Source organism: Phyllostomus hastatus, unplaced genomic scaffold (genome assembly GCF_019186645.2).
Source record: "Phyllostomus hastatus isolate PE091 unplaced genomic scaffold, TTU_PhHast_1.1 phas_scaffold_501, whole genome shotgun sequence".
Classification (NCBI taxonomy): Eukaryota; Metazoa; Chordata; class Mammalia; order Chiroptera; family Phyllostomidae; genus Phyllostomus; species Phyllostomus hastatus.
Genome location: NW_025334033.1, coordinates 28,106,090 through 28,118,125, shown reverse-complemented (window position 1 = coordinate 28,118,125; position 12,036 = coordinate 28,106,090). Strand labels below are relative to the sequence as shown.

Sequence of the window (12,036 nt, the reverse complement as noted above, 5' to 3'; positions counted from 1 at the left end):
ATATTTGTCTGATGCGTACATGCAAGTATTCCTGGAAAAGAAGAGCTGTGTCTGATTACTCCCCCTAATGTGACATGAGTCTGAGTGCAAAGGAGAAAGGTAATGACAGGTGTTATAAAAATAACCTCCGTCTGTTAGCATAACAATGAATACAAATAAAAATATAAAGGGCAACAGATAAAATAGTACAGTTTTCCAAATCTTACAACTATGAGACTATGACATGAGTGATACAGTAATTTATGAAAATTTGGAAGTTAGTCGAATGCTCAAAATGGTTTGAATAGGCTAAGACTTTTTCTGTCTTCAAAAATGTTTGTAGTATAAGGGAAGAAACGATAGCCAGACAGTTTCTCATATAGAGATACACTCCCACCAGTTAGGATGGGACTGTCTAAAGAAAATATCTTAAAGTGTATTTCCATTTTCTTACTAATGTTGTTTGAGGAACTTTGGGTGAACAAAAAAGATAATTGGAGAATATTAGCTACATTTGGAAATATGAAGAAGAATGAGGAAAAATATAAATTCATAATGTTGCTCATGTAGGAAAAGCAGTAATTGCTGACCTCCTCTCATCACCCTGATTTTTTTCCTTAGTATACATTATGAATATACATATATTATCTGAATTCAGAGAAGTGTATTTTGTTAATGATTAGCTGTGTGGAAGCCTAACTAAAGTCATTGTGCAGTTTTAGTAGTGCAAAGAAAACAGAAAAGATGAGAATAAACAATTTTTACTACTATAATTGATAAACATATTCTTGGACTATGTACCCATTTGTACTGTCAGCTCACAGGTGTGCATAAAAAACTTACAGACTAGATACTTTTGCTTTATTGTATATTATTTTTATGATGATAAACAAGCAGTTATAATTCTCTTCTTCCTTAAAGTTTTAAGGGAAATATTTAATGAAAGTGAAATATAAGTATGTGTTAATTTTAAGAATTTTCTTTTTTGTTAAGGATACTCACCTGAATTATCAAAAATACCATCAACCCTGGCTGCTGTGGCTCAGTGGATTAAGCGTCAGCCAGCCTGTAGACTAAAAGGTTACCAGTTCTGTTCCTGGTTAAGGCACATACCTGGGTTGCTGGCCAGGTCCCCTGCTGGGGGCATGTGATTGATGTTTCACTCCCTCTTTTTCTCCCTTTTTCTCTGGAATAAATGAATAAAATCTTAAAGAAAATAATAGCATCAAAATTATCCCAGTGTAAACTTTTGTCTTGGACTTGGTCCTGACTTGGGACACTGGAGAATTTCCGTAGGAATGAAGTTTAAGATTTTTTTGTGTGTCTCAGCTTTATTTTCACTTTGGATTTGTGCACAAGATCAGCTTCCAACACTCTGCCTTTGTATACACAGTCCACAATGAAAACCAGACCAAAAGTTGAGCTTTCCAAAGCTTTAGTTTAGTCTAGGACTGCTCAGTACCGGTAGGGTTTTGGAAAGCCCTTTGTGGACATGTCTCTGTCATTCAGTAACTTGTTTGGGGTTGTGTGATTGCTGTCAGTGCTTGATAAACGGTGGGGTTGGGGTTGGGGGCAGGGAGTAACCTTGTTTCTTACAGGTTCTGTCCAAATTAAAAGGAAGATCTTTCAGTTGTCCTCAGTTTATTTAACTAGGTTTAACCCTTGCTTATCTTTCTGTTAGCCAGTGATAAAAAGCCAACAAATAACTTCCTTTTGGGTCACATGTGCAGTATTAGAAGAGAGCATTTTACATTAAAGGCTTGTGTGTTCCTGTAGCTGCCATGGTGTTCAGCCTTCTGAGCTTACGTTACCTGATGAATAACTAGTCCAGATGGCTGAACTGTTGGAGGATATAAAACCAGAACCCATTTTAGGAAGCTATTCACTTTGCTCATTTTTGGATAAGAGCCATTCTAATTAGTGATAACTTTCTCGATTTGTTTTAAAATTAAATTTTTAACTCTGTGTTTTCTTGATCTTTACCTAGGTTACAAAATATCCTCCTATGCTTGAGACCTACAGACTACATGTCCTACAAGAACAATTCAATGGTTTTTCATCCCTTGGAGATATATTAGAAACATAAAAATGGTGCCAAAAGAACTTCTTACCTTTCTCTGACTACGGTTTATTTGGACCTACTTTTGTATTGAAGAGAGTTATACAGCCTGAGGCTACTCATTGTGGAGAAACTCTGTCGTGTAGGATCATGGACCATCCCAGTAGGGAGAAGGATGAAAAACAACGGACCACTAAACCCATGGCACAAAGGAGTACACACTGCTCCCGACCATCTGGCTCCTCAACATCCTCTGGGGTTCTTATGGTGGGACCCAACTTCAGGGTTGGCAAGAAGATAGGGTGTGGGAACTTCGGAGAGCTCAGATTAGGTAAGAACTTGGTTATATCAGTGATTTCTGCTAACAACAGCAGCAGCTGTGATGAGCTATGGTGTGTTTCAAGACAAACAGTTTATAATTTTATGGGAAATTCTTTTAAGGAAGACCTGTTGTTACAGGGACTAACGAATTTGTGAATGGGAGAGTCATTATCTGTTATTGTTACGTAAGGTTTATCTCTGTGAACATAGGCTTTTAAATTTCCCACCAATTCTGAGATTTTATGATGTAAGGAGATCTGCATATAGATTGCAATAAAATGGAGATTCTGATTTAGTTGGTCTGAGAGGTAGAGCCCTAAATTCTGTCTTTTTAACAGATTCCCAGATACTCTAGATGTTGTTGGCCCCTGAACCCCACACCTTGAGAAGGAAGGAAGGTCTTGTTTTAATTCAAACCCTGCCCCTAATAAGGCAATAATATCCAAATTTAATCCGCAAGGATATAGGATATACATCCTGTTTAGAGAGGCTTTCCAGCTGATACTGTGTTTGCATTTCTTTCTGGAAGTCTCAGCATCAGGATTTAACTGAAACTTGAGGAAGAAATTATGCAATTTTTTTCTCCAACAAGGAACTAGATTTTTTATTTCAAGTATAAATTTATAAGTGAGATGATGAATAATGACAAAATGCACCAGTTTGAAGATGTGAAATTGAGAAGGAGGCATATTGGGTATTTATTTATAATTCACCTCCTAGATGATTAGGGAAGAGAAAATGAAAGATCTTACAAATGTATGAAGTTGGGCATCAGCTTGGAGAATGTAAAGAGGTTCTCTTTGAGGCTAAAGTGTTTTCTTTTTCTTCATAAACATTGGCGCTATGGATTATTATGAAGATCTCTTGTAAGAGACTTTGGCCCTTAGGGGAATGGGAGTGTAGGAGCATGAGATAATAGTTACTTGTTACCTCTGCTACTTCTGATGATTCTGCAAAAGAAGAGGGAAAAAGTCTTACTTTTGATCCCCCATAGAGAGATTCAGGGAAACATCACTACACTAGCCAGAGATCACTGGGTGCAGAATTGAATTTGGGGATGCTGAGAATGAATTTATTTTTGCTGGTAGAAGGCTAGCATCCTGGAATTTTAAGACCTGTGTAGGATAATGAAAGGCTTTTCACATTTAGTGACATGTTCCTGTTCGGGGTAGCAAAGCCCACAGATGCTGCAGAGAATAGGAGTAGGATGTGTAATTTCACACTGCTTGAGTTCCTAGTAACTACTGAATTGCTTTAGCAGCTACTTTCGTGAGCATTCATTTACATAATGGATTGACTTTGCTCTAACATCATGGTAGTACTTGAATTAAATAGATTATGACATAAACATGCACAAAATTATTGCTGAAAGGCAGATTAGAATGCATATAAATCCATGTATTCTCAAAACATCTTAAAGTTGTTTTTAATTTCTATAAAGTTGAAGAAAAACCTTGGTCAATGAAAACTGGAACTCTGTTCCATTCACTTAGGTCTAGATTTGTATGATATGATCTCTGAGTTTACACAGAAATGGAAAAATCCACTCAGTTAAAAAAAAGGATGAAGGATAAATTTGTAGCCCGTGTATGTTTTCAGAGTAGTAGAGTGTTGTCTTTTATTTTCTCTCATGAATCCAGGATAATTTTGTTCTCATTTTGACTTGCTTTGTAGTCAGTAGAAAGAACTTGTCTTTTCAAGTGGTGTTATTCTTACGTGCTTATCAGGTTTTCATTAGCCCTGGGATCATATTGTTATAGCATTGTATCTAGGAATTCTTTTTGTCAACAGAAACCAGAAAAGGTACTTTCAGAATCATTTGACATCTTTCTGACAAGAGGGTGTGCTGTATACCCATCCAGCATTCTCTTGCTCTGATATTCATAAATAGAAGAATATACAGACAACAGAAAGATGTAAACTAGGAAATTCCAAACTCAAGGCAAAGTAGCTTTGATCCTCCACCAAGGCTACTTACTGTTTGCAGGGTCTTGCTTCTTCTTCAGACTCATTTCTTATTCTAGCCACACTGTCTCTTCTGTCTCTCAAACAGCCAAGTGCATTTCTGCTTTAGAGCTTTTATAATTAATATTCCTTCTGCCTGCATATTTTTTCCCCTAAATTTTGCTTAACTAGTTACTTCTCATTCTTCACGCCTCAGCTTTTATGTTACAATCTCAGAGAAACTTTCTATGATTTCTTTCCCACCTCCATTTTATTTACTTATTTGTTTGTTTTATTAATTTGAGAGAGAGAGAGAGGAAGAGAGAGAAACAATGGTTTGTTATTCTACTTATTTATGTATTCATTGGTTCGTTCTTGTATGTACCTTGACTGGGGATCAAACCCGCAACCTTGGCATATCAGGTCGATGCTCTAACCATCTGAGCTATCTGGCCAGGATACCCCTTCCATTTTAAAGTAGCACATTTCTCTCTTAGCTATATTCTATCCCATGAAACTGCTTTATTTTATTCATCACATTATCACTATCTGAATTGATTTAATATAGTTGTTTACCTGTTAATTGTTTCTTCTTACTTGAATATAAGCCCATTGGAGGGTAGGGATTCTACTTGTATTATTTACTGTTATTTGTGGAATGATGGATAGATAGCCAGATGAATAGGAAGAGGGAAGAAAAAAACAGGGTCTTCTTTGGGCTTCTGGTATGTTGTGGGGGGTAGGTAATGGCCTTAATGTTTGGGTGAACCCCTGGATTCCATACCAACCCAAAAATGTAATGTTAACTATAGTTAGTACATTTTGGTTTTCTGCAAATCTGTTTTTACCTCATTATTCATTTAACAAATAGTTCTTAACTGTTTACCATCTTGCTAAACTTTGGAAACAACAAAATATATTTTCTGTCCTTAAGAATCTCACAGTGTAGTGATAGAGGGAAAGAAAAAAAAACAAATTATAATACAAAGTGATAAGCATTATAATAGATTATGTAAAAACTACATTGGCAGAGAAGACCAATGAAGGTTTCAGAGATATGGAGAGTAGGACAGGACTTCCCACTGGTTTGGCACAAGGAAGAAGGGCTGTCTGGCAACAGGAGGACGCACAAACACTAGATGTTGTGAAATTGCTTAGCGTATTATTAGAGCAGCAACTAGTTATACATGGCTGGGTAAGGGGGTGTGAAGTGAAGAAAAAGTAATAGATGAAGCTATTTGGCAGGTTGAGACCAGATTGTGAGGTGTTTGCATGGTATTAAAGCATTTGAACTTTATCCTGTAGGCAGTGGAGTAGAGTCATCAGGATTTTACAACAGATGAGTGATATGATCTGGTTTGTATTGTAGAAAGATAATTCAGGTAGTGATAAGATTAGATCAGATAGGAAAGAGATTGCCATCTTGTGGATTTTGCTCTAGCACTTGTAGTACTTTATTAAATCTTCATAGTCTCAACTCCTTTTACTGTGTACGGCATATAATGGTCACTTAAGAATGTTTGTTTACCTTTATAGTTCAGGTCAGAAATGGCCAGGCCTGTCTTAGTTCTTAGCTCTGAAAATGACAGTGAGATGGAGAGGAAGGAATGAATTAGGGAGGACTTTCAGAAGTAAGCTATAGGTGTGATTTGAGGGAAGGGGTCAAAGGTGACTGAGTTTGTCAGCTTGGGGAGATCAAGTGACCAAGTAAACATTTAGAGTGTGGTGGGGAAATCAGGTAGAGTTTGTGAATATATTAACTTTGAGGAACGTGCTGCAGCATATGTATATACAGAAACGTGAATCTGCGACTTAGAAAAATTTAGGCTTGAGAATAGGAATTAAGAATTCATCACCATGTAGGTGTTAATAAACATGCAATCCTGGATGATGAGATGATGCTGAACTTGGGTGAGTGGGAGAAAGAGGATGCATTTAAGGGATGGTAGAAGAGAAAGAGCCTGAAGACTAGAGAAGTTGAAAAGTAAAAAGAGTTTCTAGAGGTGTGAGGTGTTAAGTAAGCAAAGCCTTGTGCCCTAAGGGTTAAGCAGGAGAGAACTAGCTAATTGTTGTCTTTGGTCTTTCACTTCAGTTTATTTCTGAAGTGCTTCTTTTATCCTCCTCCCTTTGTTCTTTTTTTTTATGAGTACATGTATTTTTTAATCAGAAAAAAAGCAATAAACAAAAACAAAAAATATCCTTTATAAAAATTTTTTTTTAAATAACCATGTTCTTAGTTCTTAGCTCTGAAAATCACAATGAGATGGAGAGGAAGCAATGAATTAGGGAGGAATTTCAGAAGTACTCTATAGATGTGATTTGAGGGAAGGGGTCAAAAGTAACCATGTTATTTTTTTTTTAAATTTTTCAAATTCTACTTTAGAAGTATCTCCAAAGACATACAAATCTTTTCTGTTTTTTAATGTTATAAACAGTTATACTGAACATACTCGTAGTACATTTCTGTAGTCCAAACTTGGCTGTTTTTCCTAGGACAAATTCTGGACGAGTACTCTCTGAGTCAAAGGGTATACACATCTGCAGTTTTGTCGCACATTGTCAACTAGCCCCGCAGAAAGATGGTTTCCATTCTCTTGTGTGTGCACATTTCTTTGGTGGTTTCCCTACTCCTTCAAAAACCCTGAACATTATCAAGAATCTTTTCATCTGTGTCAGTCAGATGCGGAAAATGATACCTTACTAGATGTGTATTAGTTCATGGGGGAAGGTAAACATTTTTACACATCTATTTCTATTTCTTCTAAGAGTTGCTTCTTGGTGGCCTTTGTCTATTTTTTAATGGAAAGATTATTTCTATTCTTACCTGTGTATATTGCCTCAATAGAAAGAAATTTTGAATATTTGAGAAAGGAAGATTGATGAAGATTGGTCATGGATGAAAGGTAGGAGAACACCAAGAACTGGAAACAGACCTGCAGGTTGTTTTTTATTAATTGAGAAACATGGGGAATATCTTGAGGATTTGCTTTTTAAGTTTTGATTCTTCTGCTGAATCAGGCCTAGAAAGAATCATGTAAGCATCAAGATACCAATGATTCTATTCCTCCAGAATGAAGAAAATGTATATCCCTAGTCTACAAATAACGGCTTGTTTTCCTTCTTAGTTGCAAGAATAAGTAGATAGGTGACATTTCTTTCACATCAGATAGCTATGTACCTATGTTTAATAATTTTCATATTATCCTTGTGAAATAGGATATTGCTAGAGAATGTTTTTACTTGGAAACAAGAAAATGGAGGCACCAAGAATTGACTCTTTCACTCTTTTTCCCTCTTTGGTATCTGGTGAAATATGCGTAGAAGGGTGTTTCTGACAAAGGTAGATTGGCTAAGGATAGCAGCTTGTCCTGTGACACAATCCTCCCTGGCTTCTAAAATAAGACACTAACTTTTGTGACTAAAGTAGGGTGTACATGACAGCTTCTCTGCAAATTGTTCTTACCTGAATTACTTAACTATCACTAATGAACTTAAATTGGAATTTGTAACGTCAGCCTCTGCAGTCAGTTCTGTTTTGGGCAGTTGCAATCATTAACAGTTTACAGGCGTGTATTCTCTAAAGCAGTTGGTTTCCATCGTGTTCTACAAAGTCTCGGAGCCCCCATTTCCCACTACAAGAGACTGGGAAAGGAAAAGTGAGCAAGCAGGACCCTCTTTCTTTGCTACTAACATTTTACATTTTTAATAAGATTTTGTTTGAAAGATGTGGTTCTGCTACATTAAAAAAATTGAAAATTGTTCATTTGAAAGGATATAGGCTTAAGATACAACAGGAGGTTTAAAAGTGTTCTCTTGTTGAAAATGAAGTCATTGTAATATAAAATGTTACTTTTTTATTCATAGTTTTCTTTGGAAATTTTAGCATTTTGAATAAATGGAGCTGTCTGTATTAGCCAAGACCCAGGCCAACCAAAGAAACAGAAAAACTGATATGTTATGCTTTTATGACCTTGTTAAGATTTTTTAATAAATTTGCAAATTTTTAGGATCTGTGGATGGAACGAACTAAAACAAATGAGAGGCTTAGAGTCAGATTGGCTTTTCCAAGTTTCATTATCCTTGCTGTTAACTGCCTAACCATTTGGACGATGTTTCTGTATAGTATACTAATATACTAGTAGAATGAACATAATATAAATGAGAAAGATCTCTGGCTTTTTTCTTTAAAGTTGTAGTGCCCCTAATCATACTGCCCACTTAAAGAGATGCTCCCTGGCTAGTGGAGGTAATAGGCTAGTCTGTCCTCTTTGCCCTAAATGGACATAGTAGCCAGTCTTGAGTTACAGAAAAGTGGTTTCTTGTTTTAACTACTAATTACCTTAAGGTGTTTACTGGATTTTGTTTTTCACACGTTCTAGGTAGTAATTTATCAATGTACTGCTTTCACTTTAGGGCAAGAAAGTGTTGACAGCTGGGGATCTAACTAAAATTGAGAACCTGAGACTCTATGTTCCTTTATCAGTGTGACTGAGAGTTGAGACCTGCTAGTTCTTTGAAATAATGCTGTGTCTGATGAAGCTTATGGTAAACGCTGTCTCTGTAGGTGTCTTACTGAAACAGGAAGTCTTCATGCAGCGGGTTTTACCGGCAGCATCACATGCAGGACTGCTGCTTCAAATGGGCTGGGTTTAGATGTAAAGCTCCAAAACCACTATCTAATGCAGTTAGTTGTTTTTGGTTTTTTTCCCATTAATAGCCAGGAAGTGAGCTTGGGAAGCATTGTGGATTTTATGTAACAAGACACTGAAAGCTTTGAGTGCTTGGGATTGTGCTATCTTATCAAGGGTATTTTTCTATACATTAAACTCCCTGCTTTTCTCACAGTTACTATATATATTCATATATATCAATATTTATCTGAAATAGTCATTCATTTTAAATGGGCAGGATTTTAAGATGTAGTTAAATTCTTCCAGAGCAAATTAAAAAAAAATTATGTATTGGTTTTCAGAGGGCGGGAGGAGGGGAGGAAAAGATCAATTTGTTCCTCCACTTGTTTATGAATTCATTGGTTGGTCCTTGTATGTGCCTTGATTGGGGATTGAACCCACTACCTTGGTGTATCGAGACAATGCTCTAACCAACTGAGCTACTTGGCCAGGGCATGTTTCAGAGCAAAATTTTTGTGTATTATCTATCACTGAGGATAGCAATTGAGTAATTGTCTAACTTCCCACTTGGAAAGATTTTGTGTCTGCCTGGTCTGTTTTAATGTGATGCCCCCTGGCAAAGGAGTTTATTGTAGTAATGCATAGCTGAAGAGAATTATCTAGTTACTTCCAGTGCTTCTTAGGTGTAAAGATAATTACTTTCCAAGAGGGTGACGTGTGTTCAGTTCTTTTGGTGCCCCACCAGAAAATATGCAAATACAAGCAAGTCACCATTTTATGAAACATAAGTCATCATGATGTTTGGTGTTATGCAGACTGTCTCATTTATTATGTTTCTGTGATTGTATTCTTTTATACAGATATGAAAACTGAAGACAAGGGGTATTTCTCAATTTGTCTATTATTTTTAGGTTTAGTGAGGACTTGGAGGAAGGTATCATGGTAGAGTGGAATGATCATTGTCTGCTCTCTTGGTTCTCTCTTGTTCTTCACTGACTGAGCCTCATTTTTGACTCTTCTCTTTTCCTCATCCCTCATGTTAACATGTAATCCAACAGTGGCTAGATTTTTCCTAAAATTACCTTGATTATAAATCCTACTTTTAACTCATTCTCTTTCAGAAATTATTGCCTCATACCTACAATGATAATAGAAGTAATAAAAATTAGATTTATCCAGCATCTTGCAGTTTATGAAGGACTTTGATGTATTCTAACTCATGTAATCTTCATAATCACACTTTATGTGGTAGCTGTTAATCTTTAAATGTTCTGCTATAAAAACTTGCTATTTATCTTACTTCTAGGTGTCCTCTCTTTTATCTTACACATTGGGACCAAATTAGTATTTAAAAGATACAACTTTCACCATTATGCTTTTTCTCTTAGCACAAGACCTTTGGTGGTTTCACAGCAAGGTGAATAATGGAGTTGAAACTCCTACATTTGCATTTAGGATTACCCATAATCTGATTCTAAACTAGCCTTCTTCGTCTTTTTTTTAAGATTTTATTTATTTTTAGAGAGGGGACAAAGGAAGGAGAGAGAGGGAGAGAAACATCACTGTGTGGTTGTCTCTCTCATGCCCCCTACTGGGGACCTGGCCCGCAACCCAGGCATGTGCCCTAGACTGAGAATCAAACTGGTGCCCCTTTGTTTCACAGGCCAGCACTCAATCCACTGGGCCACAGCAGCCAGGGCTAAACTAGCCTTCTTATTTTATTGCCCTAGATCTTTCTCAGAAGAACCTTCTCTATATATCAAATCAACTTGGTTTTCCCTAGCAAACATGTTACCACTTGTATATCAGATACTACAGGGGTCCCCAACCTAGGAAACAGGCTGCTGGTGAAGCTCACTGGAGCTCCACCTTTCTGTTTCCTTCCCCAAACCTCCATAGCCAGTGAGGGAGCTAAGCTCACCTGAGCTCCGCCTGCCCCTCCAGTCTTCCAGGAAACTGGTCCCTGGTGCAAGAAAGGTTGGGGACTGCTGAGATATTGTGTTTGTGGCTAGGCACAAAAAGATGATTTCGGTATCCCCATTTGTCAGTGAGTTAGAAAAGCAAGGGTTTGTGCTTATTGTGTCAAGAGTTAAACATCTCTGTATCTTTGAAATTCTGGCTTTTTTTTCTTGGCCTCATGGTTTAATGTTTGGAAAATGTTAAATAACAAAACCTGTATATATGAGAGAGAGAGTTCTTTTTTAAAAAAATTCCCATATCTAATGTAAATTTTCAAACACTCAAGCTGTTTTTGTTTTTGTCCTACTGGGTCTCATCATCTCTGTTTAGCTTTTTACTTTCAAATCATATTTCATATATGGGAATGTGACCTTTCTCATGACCTGTAAACTATGATTTTGCTTTGCATTTTCCAGAATAAATGTCACTAAAATATACATTTGCTTTTCCCTTAGGTAAAAATCTCTACACCAATGAATATGTAGCTATCAAACTGGTGAGTAGAATCTATGTTTGTGCTAAGTATATGCTAATGCTCTCACTCCTTGCATCTTTCTTTTTACAGGAAATAGTTGTGAATGTTTACAAAAATACTAACGTCAATTTTTTTTGCTTGCATATGATCCCACAGTCGTTTTTCTTCAACAGTACACAGTGTTGCAATCATGAATCACTGTATACATTAGATGATGCTAACTATAATGTTAGCCATGATGAAACAAAAATAGTTAATAAAAAACAGCCAGAAGGAAAAAATCACTGGGAAAACTAGTAATTTTGGTGAACTTTGTAACTTTTACAGTGCTACTTGAAAAGATAAAATCATTTGAAAATTTTACGATTTTTTTAATATGATTGATTTTTTTAAAGGGTTTCACTTATTTATTTTTAGAGAGGTGGGGAGAAAGAAAGGGAGAGAAACATAAATGTGAGAGAGAAAAATCAATCAGTTGCCTCTTGGATGCACCCCAATTGGGGGCCAAACTGGGGGCCAAACTGGCAACCCAGGCATGTGCCCTGACCAGGAATTGAACTGACGACCTATCACTTTTCAGGACAGTGCCAGACCAACTGAAACACACTGGTCAAGGAGGCTGATTCATTTTTAAAATATAAGATATTATATTAATATATTTAGTACAG

At 36.6% G+C, this 12,036-nt stretch overlaps 1 protein-coding gene across 3 annotated transcripts in view; it reads left to right on the top strand.

Annotated features, from left to right (window-relative positions):
• The window catches only part of CSNK1G1 (casein kinase 1 gamma 1), a 164,107-nt gene that overhangs the window by 57,733 nt on the left and 94,338 nt on the right, over positions 1-12,036 (top strand). For 2 of the 3 annotated variants that reach the window (XM_045822461.1, XM_045822459.1), the window contains exons 2-3: positions 1,967-2,369; positions 11,349-11,389. In XM_045822461.1, the coding sequence (XP_045678417.1) occupies positions 2,189-2,369; positions 11,349-11,389 (222 nt within the window). In that variant the 5' untranslated portion in view covers positions 1,967-2,188. Of the gene's footprint in view, positions 1-1,966; positions 2,370-10,574; positions 10,579-11,348; positions 11,390-12,036 lie in introns of those variants that run through there. The other variant, XM_045822462.1, reaches the window with a different exon arrangement.